Source organism: Watersipora subatra, chromosome 1 (assembly GCF_963576615.1).
Source record: "Watersipora subatra chromosome 1, tzWatSuba1.1, whole genome shotgun sequence".
NCBI classification, from domain to species: Eukaryota; Metazoa; Bryozoa; class Gymnolaemata; order Cheilostomatida; family Watersiporidae; genus Watersipora; species Watersipora subatra.
In genome coordinates, this window is record NC_088708.1 from 45,277,683 (window position 1) to 45,292,491 (window position 14,809).

Consider the following 14,809-nt stretch of genomic DNA (forward strand, 5'->3'; position numbering starts at 1 on the left):
CACCATAAATAAATTATAATTGGTAAGCTATATACATCTATTTTATTAGGTCTATGTTTAATTATCTAATGAAAACAATAAAAATAATGCACGAATCAGTTTTTTGCGAAATTCTTGTGTGAATAAATTTTGTCGCAGCTTAAGAGCGCAGCATAAAATATTCATAACTAACTTCATTTGCAGAATAATACTCGAAATCAGCTGCAGCCTTGGAATTTAGTCGTCTCGTAGACCACTGTTTATTGATATGTTTTATATATGCATATGAGTGTATCTTAATAAACTGTAAAGAGTGGATCATCAAGACTAACTATATTCCACAGACAATATTTCATAATTTTCACTCAGGTAAAGATAAAGCTTATCAACTACCCATCACCATTAGGCTAGTTGTATTACCAGCAGGCAAAAGGAGAGGCACATAGCAGCCAACCGAAAGCTTGTGAAATCAGAACTCCATTTAAGAGAAGCCTTACACAGAACAGCAAAATTTGACAGAAACAGATGTCTATTAGCATATAGGTAACATACTACTGCTGCTAGGTTAGTCGCTAGTAGATTAACCACTGGATGACAGTATTTAAGTAACTGCTGGCACTCCATGAGCTGACAGTGAACGCTGAGAATAAAAATATGGCAGCACTATTATATAATAGTGCTGCTATTATGTTTTCATGCTATACATAATAGCATGCTAGCTTTTCTCCAATATATAAGAGACCAATGAGAAATATAAATTGCATGAATACAAATTTTAGGGCAATGAGTTCTAGGTACTCCTATTCAAACTAAGAAACTGTTAATTTACAAAAACCAGCCAATATCCAGTACATATGATTTTTACCTACAAGGAAGCTGTGCTAAGGCTACCATAATAACTAGTAGTTCATAAGGCTATACATAATTGTTGAACTTTAACAAAATTATCACTATCATAAGGCCATCAATAACAAGCTATCTGATTGGTAGATTTGATAGTCTGTAGAAAAAAACTTTCCTAAAGGTTACTTTAGACGAAGAATAAATATATTGTTGTAGATATAAAATATGTAAAAGACTTAAGATCTGAAAGACATTTTATAGTTGTGTTTATTGCAGACCAATTGATCTATCTATTGTGTATGGTCTGTACACATATCAAACTGAAATGGATTATTTTGAGAAAAAAGATCACCAATCCTATAGATACATAGAACTATAAACTGCTGAAATTATGCCTGCAGTCAGATGAATCAATTTATTTCATGTCAGTTTTATTTATCTTCATAGATTAATCAACATAGACTTATAAAAAATAGTTTCAGCATGATCTTTTATATGTGACATTTGCTATTTCAATCGGGAAATCTACAAAAATATTTATTATTTCATTGAATGTATGTGGAAAACTTATCAACTTTTACAAAATATTTTTCTTCATTTGACTCATGACAATCTGAGGTATTTTAAGAATCTTTGATGAAGTTCCGGATGATTCCGTAGCTCCTGATTATAATGGTTCATAAACCGCTCATGTTGTTCTTTGGTGAAATGATTCCGCCAGTCACCCACAACTCCTAAAAATAAAAACGGTTACCTATGCTTTACAGTTAAAAGAGGTTGAGCTGCATCAGTTGCTTTTTGTTTACTGAAATTATGAATTTTAGTTGTTTACGCATGCAAAATAGTTAGTATGAACTATGTGTATTATTTAGACATTATATTACTATATAATAAATAGAAAAAATACACATGGAAAGAAAAAAGAACAGAAAAATAGTGAACAGAAACTAGCAACAATAATTATGTTTGTTTGTCTGTTTGTTTGTTTGTTTTGGCATTGGCCGTCGAGACAAGGCTGAGCACAGACCGCTAGGAGTGGAAGAACGATGGGCAGAAAAGGTAATTTTATTGTTTCTTTATTTTGTTTTATTTAGAATAAATGCTTTTAATAACATGACTAGAAAGATTTATTTCCATTGGTCCGCACTGACAAACTACGTCATCATGTAGAAAACATGGAACTTGAGTTGCTGGAAACAAAAATTGTCCTACTTTGCATGTGACATATGATAACTCCAAATTATACACTGAATTAAAACAAACACTTGTTATTTACTGACTTTCCCAGGCAAATAAAACTGAGTAAGACTAGTTGTACATGTGGTCGTGCTAATGGAAAATAATGGGCAAATATATGAAGCTAAAAAGTGGGACAATATGGTAAAGTCTTTTTCGCATTTCATATCTAGATACATGTTTCACAAGTACATGTAGATGCAAATATTTCATTTAAAGAGTTTTCATAATCTGAAATTATTGTATGTAGAGCCTTTCATATATACAGGGTTTTATAAAACACAACAAATATCTCTCATAGAGAGTAACCTTACCTTTTCTGTACATTGAATAGTTTGGTGTGAAGTGAGTTAGTCTGATCCTTTCTCCTTCTCTTTTTCCCTCTTTCATTTTCTCTATCGACGTCTGAGAGACAATTTGTTCTATTAGCCCTCCTTTTGGTTTAATTTCAAGAAACTCTGTTATCTTTTCAATGGTCGTTACAGGGTTCTGTAACAGATGGTTATAAGTACAACATAGTAGAAGTCACCCACCAGATTGCATTTCTCTTATCTGATGTAAGTGGAAAACATCAAGCCATGTGATTACTTTAAGCATACCAAATGAGAGTGCATCAAATGATGCCAGCATAACATAATATAGTTAGAAATGTTCTAAAGATCTTTTATCTGTATACAAAATTAATATATTTTATTGCATAACTTTTTTAGTTACTACTTCAGAGTTGGTGAGAAACAGAAAGTTTTGGCAGTATTGGGGTGGACATCAGCCAGCTTATGTCTGGGTCAGCACTTTACCGAGCTGACTCAGATCAGCTTTGTTCAACTCGAATAGGACTGGCTCAGTCCAACTTGGCTCAAAGACAAGAAGGCGGAGCCTATGACAAGACGATCATATATAAGATGGGTCAGACCATAGATATAGTAAATAGGGTTTAATATATCTATGGGTCAGACCAAAGAGGCAGAGCCTGTTTGGGCCTACTTATGCATTGTTATATTCTTTACAATATAATATACAAGCAAACATATATACCATATATGTATAGGAACTCAAACAGACTGAGTTATTCTTCGGAGTTCACAGTTGATGCTGGTAAAGAAGCCCTCCAGGTTTCCTTTACAGTATTTTGTTCCAGGCATTTTTTAACAAATTATATAGGTCACGTATACATGGTTTGCAAAAAACTTCAAAAACTAAAATGTATTTGCTTGCACCTGGAAACTTTAAGTAAACGTTCTTTAAATTATCTAAGTTCTTCGGGCCATGAAATGTTGTGTTTAGCATCACGTATTCTTACTTGGCACGTTGCTTTTGTTTTCACAATAATCTCTGGTTTTTACTTTAAAGTAAAATTGTAAAATCTATGATGAAATATCCCCCTTTAAAAATTTAAATAAAAAGTTAAGAATTTATCTCCACCATTATGTAGCTAGTAAACCTTACAGATAAGTTTGTTAAGGCAAAAGACTTCTTTCACCTTTTACATTATATGCACAGCAAGTGCTCTACATTTGTGTTAACCCTGGGCTCACCTCTTTCAATTCTTCATAGAAAACTGGTAGATAGTTGGAATTTCCACTACAGTGTGTCCACCAATCACGCGTATAGTTACTCCAGCTTGAGTTAATCACTGAAATACAAATAACATTGTTATTACATACCATATATAGTATATCTAAGCTTTCGAAGTAACCTGCTTGTGTTACGTTGCTATATTATAATATTGTAAAGGTGGTGTGAGTTGCCTCTATTGAATCCACAATAGAAAGACTCAGTGTGACGAGTATACATATATTTCTGTTTATTTCATAATGTGTACAGTGTATAACATGCAACCACAATGAGCCGAGCGCAGAACAGCTCTGCTCTTCGTCTTGCACACCAGTCCTTTTTAATAACTGTGAAGCCCCTCCTTGCATAGGGCTGAACTGGCTTGGCGCGGCTCGGTCTGGCTTTGTCTGTCTTGGCATGGCGCGGCTTGCTCTGACTTGGTCTGGCTTGGCATGGCGCGGCTTGGTCTGGCTTGGCATGGCGCGGCTTAATCTAGCTTGGCATGGTTTAGTCTGACTTTATGTTTCACGCCGGACTACTTTCCGTCACAATATTATGCTAATAGCTGTTATAATTAATATATATTTATTATTGTTGTGTTATTTATAGCGAAGTCTTTAAAATTACATGTGTATTATATTGCTTATAAGTAAACTTATAGTTTTGGAGATATATGCTCTTCATGTTGCTTTTAAGGTACGTTTGTCTTTAGAGTTTTTCATTTATAGCTTAGAGTTCAATGCTGTATATCTGTATCTTTGGTACACGTATGTCTATTTTTCTGAAATTAGCTGCTTACAGTTTACATGTATGCTTTTAGAATTAATGCTTGTTATATGGCTATATCTTTAGAATCACATGATTGTTATATTACTTATAATTATGTCTACAGCTTTAGAGTTGCATGCTCATCACATTGATCCTACTGAATGTCAGTCTTTAGAGTACTTCAGTAAACACTATTAAGGAACTATAGTGACCAATAAAAAGAGGGAAATTGAGCCTCAGAAAATTGACTGTGATAACCAAAACTTAATAATTAAAATATATTACAGTTTTTGGAGTTGTCTAGATTGCTCTTCAGAGTTAGAAAGAAAATAAATCATATACCGGTATGTATACTCTATTGAAAGGTTTAAAGTAGAGTGTGATGTCACTGCTATTACAAAAGTTAGTAATACGTTTTATGTTTGTTCAACCGGTAATTGTCATCCCATAACAACAGACTGGAGTATTGAACTAACTTTATTGTGAAACAAGAGAAAGGCACTTACTCTTAGCTTCATCCCAGAAGAGCTTTTCAATATAGTCGGTCCAATTGTATGCCAGGGCGAGACCACCCACGGCCTTCTTGCCATGGTGGTAAAAAGAGACTGCCACGTCTGCTGGATTCCGATGAACTTGGATAAACTTTGCTCTAAACACGAGTGTTTTGGTATATAGTCTCACACTGTCTGTATATAGGCTCACACTGAGTCTGTATATAGGCTCACACTGAGTCTGTATATAGGCTCACACTGAGTCTGTATATAGGCTCACACTGAGTCTGTATATAGGCTCACACTGAGTCTGTATATAGGCTCACACTGAGTCTGTATATAGGCTCACACTGAGTCTGTATCTAGGCTCACACTGAGTCTGTATATAGGCTCACACTGAGTCTGTATATGAGCTCACACTGAGTCTGTATATAAGCTCCCACTGAGTATGTATATAAGCTCCCACTGAGTCTGTATTTAGGCTCCCACTGAGTCTGTATATAGACTCACACTGAGTCTGTATATAAGCTCCCACTGAGTCTGTATTTAGGCTCACACTAAGTCTGTATACAGGCTCACACTGAGTCTGTATATAGGCTCACACTGAGTCTGTATATAAGCTCACACTGAGTCTGTATATAAGCTCCCACTGAGTCTGTATTTAGGCTCACACTAAGTCTGTATACAGGCTCACACTGAGTCGGTATATACGCTCACACTGAGTCGGTATATAGGCTCACACTGAGTCTGTATATAGGCTCACACTGAGTCTGTATACAGGCTCACATTGAGTCTGTATATAAGCTCCTACTGAGTCTGTATTTAGGCTCACACTGAGTCTGTATACAGGCTCACACTGAGTCTGTATATAGGCTCACACTGTGTCTGTATGTAAGCTCACCCTGAGTCTGTATATAGGCTCACATTGAGTCTGTATATAGGCTCACACTGAATCTGTATATAGGCTCACACTGAGTCTGTATATAGGCTCACACTGAGTCTGTATATAGACTTACACTGAGTCTGTATATAGGCTCACACTGAGTCTTTATATAGGCTCACATTGAGTCTGTATATAGACTCACACTGAGTCTGTATATAGGCTTACATTGAGTCTGTATATAGGCTCATACTGAGTCGGTATATAGGCTCACACTGAGTCTGTGATTTTCCATCGACTCATTTCAGTGTTATCCTGAATACATGCAAACCCAGAATATTGGTAAAGAAAACTACAAGAGCTGTATACATTCTACATCAATAACTTTGAACCAATGACAATAAGTTCTCCCACAGTTTTTCTTAATACGTTTGCGTTCCCAAAAGTGTTGGCAATGTGTTGCTGCATACAAATCAATTTTGCATTGCATAATACAAAAACCAATGCAGACCACACCAAAGCGACTAGTTAAGTTTTAAAAGTTTTACAACTAATGAAACTAGAAGTTTGGCTCACCTATTGTTGTTCAGGATATCTGCTGGCATGTCATTATACAGGTAATGGGCATTGATAATTCGTCGACCTTCACCCTTTTGCACAGATGAATCAAACTCTGTCTCTAGCATCATTTCATGTTTATGCTCAGGTCTAAATGCTGCTGATCCACGAGTCAGCATCATCAAAATCTCCCATGTCCAGTGAGTTCCTGGAGATTAACAAACATAACTCTGCATCACATGAAACTTATGTTTTCATTCATTGTTGTAACTTGTCTTTAAAATATTTCTTGTTTTGAACACCTCTCAGCTTCAGTATTGAAAATTGTTTGTAGCAGAGAGAGGTTAAAACCTGTACACCCAGTAAAGCCAAGCTCTCCGCAGTGCTTTTATATTTCGTAAGTGTACCCAGAGGAGTAGGTGTGATGAAATATAGTAAAACTATGTACAGTTGAAGGGGTACACCCTGAGTTTACGATTAGTGCTACCAGCATCTATCAACAAAGAGTTATCCATATAATTACAGATGTCTGATGTAGTCTAATTAATAATTACATAGTCTGCTGTCAATGAACTTGACCTGACCCAGTTATTGTGTGCCCTCATATACCTCTCACCAAAAACCACAGCAATTCTCCACAAATGTGAGAGGTATGCGAGTAGAACCTAACTGTCTCATGTCTAGCACAGTCATGCTTCCCCTACACATAGGGAATCCAGAAATAGCTTAAACATACATGTATACAGCAGATACTTCCTGCAATATAAATAATTCATTCCGAGAAAGTTTACATCGATGGAATTTTACGTTATACGAACAGTATAATGCATGTAAATTGCCTAATCAGTTCTAAGTTCTTTCCAAACTCACCATTTTAGCTGTTCAAAAAACAAAAAAACTAGGCTTAACCTTTTTACTTTAATGTAGAGTAACTGTCGTATCGACAAATGTTCTGATTTTTATCACTTTCGCTCAGTTTATAGTCCATCATTACGGTAATTTTACAATAAGGTTGGGGAAGTGCATTCCTCGTGTTTTTCTTTTATTCTAGACAGCAAAGTCTATTTTTCAAAAGGAAAACTATAAAAATGTTATATATGTCTAAACTGAAGTAAAACAAAAATATAACTTTACTGTAATAAGAACGGTGTCTGTCTGTCCCTCTGCTTATCCGCCGCAAGGGTTAGAGATTAGATTAAAAGATAGATTTTGACAAGACTACAACCCGTTACATTTAGTTTGGTAGACCAACACTCTAACACCTGCGCTAATCTATCACCTTCAAGTATTTTAGAATAACTGCACAGCTACTTCTTCTGTAATTTATCGACATACCTGACGATCTCTCACAGTGAACTAGACTGCCTGAGTTCTAGTATATATAATAAAGATAACCCTATCGTTGTCTCTCCAAATATGGCAAAAGGAGAAAGCGATATTTTAAGGTTAACTATGATATTCTTATTAATAAAATCAAATTTGAGAACTTGCACCGAGTTGACACTTAACATTATATGGAAATTTTTACATATTACAAAGCAAAAACTATACATAAATTCTTTACATTATGTAGAGATACAGAAGTTTTGTGTTATAGGAGCGTCTAATTTATTGCAAATAAGCTATTCGTCTCTTTGGCACTTTTAGCATTAAACAGAGCCTGGATTTCTTTGTTTCATAGTTAGTCATATCAGCTGACCAGATATTCCAGGATATGCCAAGCAGTAACCTTTAGCCTGAAAAAGTGATGTGTTTCAGTTATAGGTGTTTCAGTTATAGGTGTTTCAGTTAGAGGTGTTTCAGTTATTGGTGGTAACAGTTATAAGTGGTTACAGCTGCACACCAACAACCACTTCTACCATTACTACAAAGTCTGTCTCTAACATAGGGTAACTCTATTACCTGATTTGGGATAGTTGAGTAGATAGATGTCATCGTCTTGAACAGGAAATGATCTCTTGTATCCTTCAAGTTTTTCTGTAAAATTCTTAAAAGGGCAGTAGTGATGGCTGTTATATACTGAAGCATTGTAAATAAATTTGCCATCAGTGTCCAATACCGGTGTGAAATTTGAATTATGTGATTCCATATCTGCAATACAGAAAACCTCCAGTGACGCTGGTGTACTTAACCGGGTGTTCCCTCAAGTTATATTTAAGGTATTTCTGTTAAAGGTGTGATTGCGTAACAAAATTGATCAAATGAAATTAAGACCAATAAAAGGCTAAAACATCAGCTACAATTTGATGTCATTTTTGTTTTTGTAGACTAACCCTGTCCAGAGATATAAGCGTTTGAATGGGGCCATCTTTTAAAACGCTCAGATTCGAGCGGATGCTTCATTCATGATGTAATGAGTGATACAAGTGAAACGAGTCCACAAGTAATAAATATAAGGTCTCTTCTTTAGCCAATCACTAGCCCAAGATTTTTATGTAGGTCTTAATAAATATTATCGCTAGTAAAACACGTTGTCTGTGATCTCAAAAGTAAGGTTTTACTCAATTACTAGAGCGCACATAGACATCGATATTTACTGACTATCGACTACTGACTACTGACTAATTGACATCAGTAATTTACTGAATTACTGTATCGACACGTTTTATTAACAAAGAACAGAACTGTAACAATGCTACCAGCTTCTGCAAAGGTGACTCTAGTTTTCTGAGCATCGGGTAGTTAAAGTTTGGGGCAGACAGCGTATGGTTCAAGCTGACAGGCGTCAGCAGCGTTATGCTGCAGAGGATGATAGAAGAATGGAGATAAATTTATCTTTAACTTTGAGCTTTACATTGAGATTAAATTTCCCTTTTTGAGACCATAATGTAACTTTGTGTGCCCTTGTGATGCGGATGCGCAGTGAGTTCTTGCTAAAGAATAAACAATGTTGCATAAACAATAAACATATATATATGTATATATATGTATATATATATACTCAAAATATGTAGGATGGGAGGCCCCCTAATAAGAGGCCTTCGTATATATAAAAATTATTTAAAATGTGTATAGCAAATTGATAATAGGAGGCGGAACAATTTTGCCTCCTATCGTGGATATATTTTTAATTTCGTTAGAGGTAGTTTTGAACTTGGAGTTGTCTCCTCGTTGATTTGTGTCCAAAATTAATGAATTCTTTGGTAAAATTTGTTCACACTACAAAAGTTAAGTCTCCTTACACCAAAGTTTGCCATAAAATGCACAACTGATGGCTGCCAGCAGAGCTTTTATAGGCAGGTTTTTATCAGGCATGAAATCAAAGTGTTTTGTGATGTAAAAGAAAAACAAACCAATTATGAATTGAATTACCAAGAAGTGGTTTGGGAATATAAAACCACAAAACTGATGGTTTGATTTCGATGATGGTAGTCTATCTTTCGAACTTGTCTGTAAATTGGCTACTTTTCCACAAAGTACAAAAATTCATAGCATTTTATTTATTGCACAACAAATATAGTTTGCAAATGTGGATGTTGGCTGACTGGTTATGGTCATGGCAAAAAGGGACTGAATGGTAGGTACTAGAACAGCTGGTTTACCTAACATTTTTATCCAAAAAGTTGTAAATGCATTAAAACCAATTAAATTAGTTTGTATTTTATTACCTCCCAAGGGTGCCAAAAATAAATAGCACACATCAATAAGTTTATGCAAACATAGTATGATCATGCAGAACTACGCTAAAAAATTTGTCTTTGGTTATTAATGTTAATTAATCAACAACATATTGATACATAATTAAAAAAATACGATACAATAACAAATAAATTTGAAAGATAATTTCTACCAAAGTAGAAACACCATTATTCAAACACATACAAAATGTTCACAATGTGTTTTTATTATTTTGTATGATTCATCAGTGTCAGTTTATAAAACATAGTTATAATGTTTTTATTTTGAATTGTAAAATCAAGCTATTGAAATCTAAGGTTATATACCTATGTACATATACGTATGTATATGTATATAATTTAAGTGCGCATGTAACAATCATAGGATATGGAATGTTCAACAATAGATAGAAAGTAAATTTTGACTTCACCCTGACATTCTAAATCACTGCAAAATAATTTTGATGAAAAAGTTGCTAATCTGATGCTTCTATGGAACGAATCGTTTTTACAGGGGAGATAAATCCTAAAAAATCATTTTTATTAAATCTCTCATAGAAGTGGAAATGACAGCTACGGCACTTCTTCAGCTTTGAATTATCTATACAACAATTAGTCTAAAGCACTGCATAAATTTCCCCTGAAAAACGGTGCAAATGGAAATGCAAGATAAACTGCCTTGGCGCACGGCCTATACTGCTTGAAAGTGTTAATCGACTTCTTAACAGGTGTTCAGAAAACAATGAACAGGCCATTAAGCATGCCACTAATTAACAAGCTTACACTGTTCTGTCTACAATTGAACAAACATACTGTGAGAATCGCATGCAGCTAGTTTTGCGATGAAGGCAGCAAAACGCCAGTTATTTTGTCTTAGTTCATTGGCTACTACTACAATGATGCATCAATAGTTACAAAGAAGATATTTTCTTGCTTCTACTAGCATTTTATATTTATATAATTGTAAATAATAAAACATTGCCTTTTGCCAATAAAATGCTACCTTATCAAGCAGAGAGTGTTTAAGCTCATTACTTCATTTAATGAAGAACCAGTTCAGGCATTCTTTTTCTACCTGTTTTAATAACAGCACATCAAACAGAACAGACACTAGTAAATCATTTCTATAGTATATGGAATTTTTGTCTGGGCCTCTGAAGCCAGGGTTAGAGATTTAGAAATCGTTGTTTTTATTGGTTTCAAATGTGTGGTATACAGCTTAAGAGTCAACTACCTTAATGCATGCAATAATGAGCTGCCTTCTTTAAGGATAGAATAATCAAAAATATACTTATTCTCTGCACATTATCGACACACATGACCATTCCTCAAGATACAGCGGACTGCCATGGGACTAGTAATAATAATAACAATAATAACTGTAAAGTATGAAGGCCGCATTCTGAAGAAATACACAAGGACCAGAGTGAAGAAATTATACATATTTTAAATGAACTGATAACTAATAATGAAGAAGGAATACAAATATAGAATTTAGAGAAAAACGGAAATTTGCTATGCTAGATAATATACACCGAAACTGATGAATGAAAAATAACAAATAAAAACAAGTAATCAGAGAGTACGGGGACACAAAAGTGGATGACAAGAAGAAGCCTTTAGAAAGAGGTAGATAGTCTAATAACAGCAGCACAAGACTAAGCACTGCAAACCAATGCCAGGAAAGCATGGATTGAGGAGAGTATGAATGATGTTAAATTCAGATTGTGTAAGACAAAAGATGTACCAGCCATATTGTAAATGAGTGCTCAAAGATTGCACAAACATAATACAACCATCAACATGATCAAGTGACTGCAGCAGGTTGCTGGACTTTCTGTGAGAAGCATCACATGCCACACACAGCATATTGGTATAACCATAGGGTAGAGCCAGTGTCTGAAAATGACAAAATGAAAGGTTTAGAACTAATCATAAAAGAAACAACATGGGTTAAGATTAGTTATATAACCATCCCAGGTGATGCAAGAGTAAAAAAAAGATATTAAGAAGATGTACAAAGGGCAAGATTTGAGCTTTGAAGGCTGGAGAATGTCCAAGCGAAAGTGTTATCTGTAGTAATTGGAGTGATTGAGACATTAATCAGCTAGCTTTTCTCATATCTCTCTGAGGGCAGTGCTCAACAGTTTTTCAAACAACTTAGAAAACAGTGCTGCTAAGAGCTAGATTTCTTATGAATACTGATGAATCTAAAATCAGTTAAAATAGTAGGATTTGCAGAAAGCACTTCTCCATAAGTTGTCAGAATTATCTTCTCTTTCCTTAGTTTACAAACAAGAGCCCTCTTTATGTAATGGTCCATATCAGTGACTATACTCATATAGGTATACTTTATAGGAATATTTATGTCAAATTTTAAGGAAGACTCCTCAGTAGAAGGACTCGTTAAAGTCAAATTCCTCAAGCTAAGGCCTTGGCTCACCAACTACCAGCCACTCGGTTGTGAAGACAGTTTTTAGAATGATACTAAAAATATTAATAAAAGCCGTGTCTGTCCATCTGTCTAAAGCTAAATATAGAGGTTAGGAAAAACATTGCACGGAGAATTGAACTCAAAATATTTGGCGGAGCAGCTGTGCACCCTAACGATGGCTCAGCTTAACCACCTTGCAGCTATGTGTAATAATTTTGTAAATTCAGCGTGCCAGACTGACAGGGTAGGCTACTAGTTTTCTGGTAATAACAGCCCTGGACCTCCTTGGTTCCAAGCCATGGTTGGAGGTTTGGGATAAACATTGCATAATAGGGAAGTCAAACCTACAACATGCAAACTGATTCCCAAGAATGCCGCTACCAGCGTCGACCATTCAGCTTCAATTGGTTTAAATTGTTTGCCTAGGCATACTCACTATACTTTATTGACACATCTGTTAGTGTAGGCTGTACGGGTATATATAAACAGTTTGGAAAAACTTGTTTGTTGATAATCTACTCATGACACACTTACATCTGCATAACATTACCATGGTTGACAGTTAGTTGTGAAGATAGCTTGCACATTACTTTCATAACAATATCGTTTACCAAAGATAAAGGGCAGATGTGCTTTGCTATTCTCAAGCAATTATCTGTGTCGCTTAAAAAATGATACTACGGAATAAATGGGCTGTTTGCTTAGTTTGTGTGACAAGCATGCAAAATTTAATAAAATTTTCTGTAATAGGATAAGACTGAAAAGTTGCAACGCAAACATTATTTTTGAAAAATAAATTCCTGCTGTGATAATTTGCTGAGATATAGTTTTTAGAATTTGGCCCATTCATGAAACATTACTGCCAGAGACAGTTAAAAGAAAAACACAAGGATAATGAGAGCTTAGAAGATTAGGTCGTCACACTGACCAAGAACACTCCTAGCAATATTGTACTATGGCTAGAAAATCAGCAAAGAGCAACAAAAATTTGTAAAAACTATTTAAAAGAACACTACCACTGATTAGTTTACACTCTCATCCATCTACAAATATAACTGGTTGGAATTTGTATTGGGTGATGAAAAGGCTAATGAAAAGGCTGAGCTAATGAACTGCCTATACAAGCATCCAGGCATCTTGTTTGCAGCTTTTGCATATATGCAGGATGAGAAAACTTGTGCTCAGAGGCCACTTATGATGGATAGTCAAAGCTGCCATGATTTTTCGCAAGCTTTTTAAAAACGTGTGGTTCTCCTTGCTGTTTATTTCACGTTAATATAGCTCTCGCTGTGCTTCCCGAAATGTCTGCAATTCTTATGTGGTTTAAACAGTAATTAAGATGCTTGTGACATTTTAGTCTCAATTTTTATACATAGTTCATTTGCTTTAATACCTTTAAGGCAGATTTACCTGTCAAGTATTTGAAGAGTTAATCAAAAAGTATTGAAGTTTTTTTATCATATGGAATTTTGCTGGTGGTTTTCGGAGTTCGGACAAGCAGGATATTTTAAGATTAAAATTTGCGAAACTCAATTCCAGTTACAATGCTCACAAGAAAAGAAATGTGCCCAGACCTCAAAAATTACATCAATAGTCATGCTTGTTGTTTATCAAAATACACATACTGTCTCATTATCAATGATTCCTCATGTGTTCATACAGTAGTTAATGGAAAACAATGGGACTAATTCTAATCAACCTATCTTTAAAAAAATTTGAAACAGCTATAGCAATGTGTCTAAGTATAGGCCTATATTTTAATTTTCATTTAAACAACCATAAGCAAACGCAAAATAAGATGTATGTCAATAAAGATGCATAACACTGCAACTTGGCTGCAATAGCCGATGGCATCACGGGAGGAAAAAACAGGAAGTGCAACGATTGACATAATTTTTGGAGAAATCTTTTTCTTCTGAGCCTTATAATTGCACTTAAATGTTAACAATTTTAATTTTGAAACATCCCAGCAACCAAATCACATAAAACCACATGCAGAAATTCAACAAATTGAAAAATGCCAATAGTTTTTTTAAAACACTTTTTAAAATTTTATGTAATGGACCCTTTCAAAATATTTGTTTCAAAAAGTTTATGGAAATTATTTGCCATAAACTTGATGCCATTATTTCCATTTTTATGGAAATAATGACATCAAGATTAGTTATGCGTTATACTCAATAAATAGTAGGTAAAAGTTGACACAATTTACATGTAGATGATATCAACATTTTAATATTTTTATGAAAAACGCTTTGATAACTTTAATTAGCTCGTGTCATACATTAAACTCTGCTACAGAAAGCTAAATCTGACAAAAAGTGATTATTTTTAACGTCTGTGAATTTTTTTGGTGGACTGCATCACAACTGTTGTGTCACACATGAGAGCACATCACATATTACCCAACATATATAAAAGAGAGTCGTTGTTAGCTCATTTGTTTTTT

The 14,809-nt window shown here is 34.8% G+C and overlaps 1 protein-coding gene across 2 annotated transcripts in view; it reads right to left on the reverse strand.

Annotated features, from left to right (window-relative positions):
- Positions 1 to 1,221: 1,221 nt before the first annotated feature.
- The window catches only part of LOC137410532 (sulfotransferase 1B1-like), a 49,550-nt gene continuing 35,962 nt past the window's right edge, over positions 1,222 to 14,809 (reverse strand). For both annotated transcript variants that reach the window (XM_068095963.1, XM_068095964.1), the window contains exons 2-7: positions 8,212 to 8,400; positions 6,328 to 6,517; positions 4,887 to 5,029; positions 3,594 to 3,691; positions 2,373 to 2,547; positions 1,222 to 1,556 (exon numbers count right to left, since the gene is read on the reverse strand). In XM_068095963.1, the coding sequence (XP_067952064.1) occupies positions 1,426 to 1,556; positions 2,373 to 2,547; positions 3,594 to 3,691; positions 4,887 to 5,029; positions 6,328 to 6,517; positions 8,212 to 8,400 (926 nt within the window). In that variant the 3' untranslated portion in view covers positions 1,222 to 1,425. The remainder of the gene's footprint in view (positions 1,557 to 2,372; positions 2,548 to 3,593; positions 3,692 to 4,886; positions 5,030 to 6,327; positions 6,518 to 8,211; positions 8,401 to 14,809) is intronic.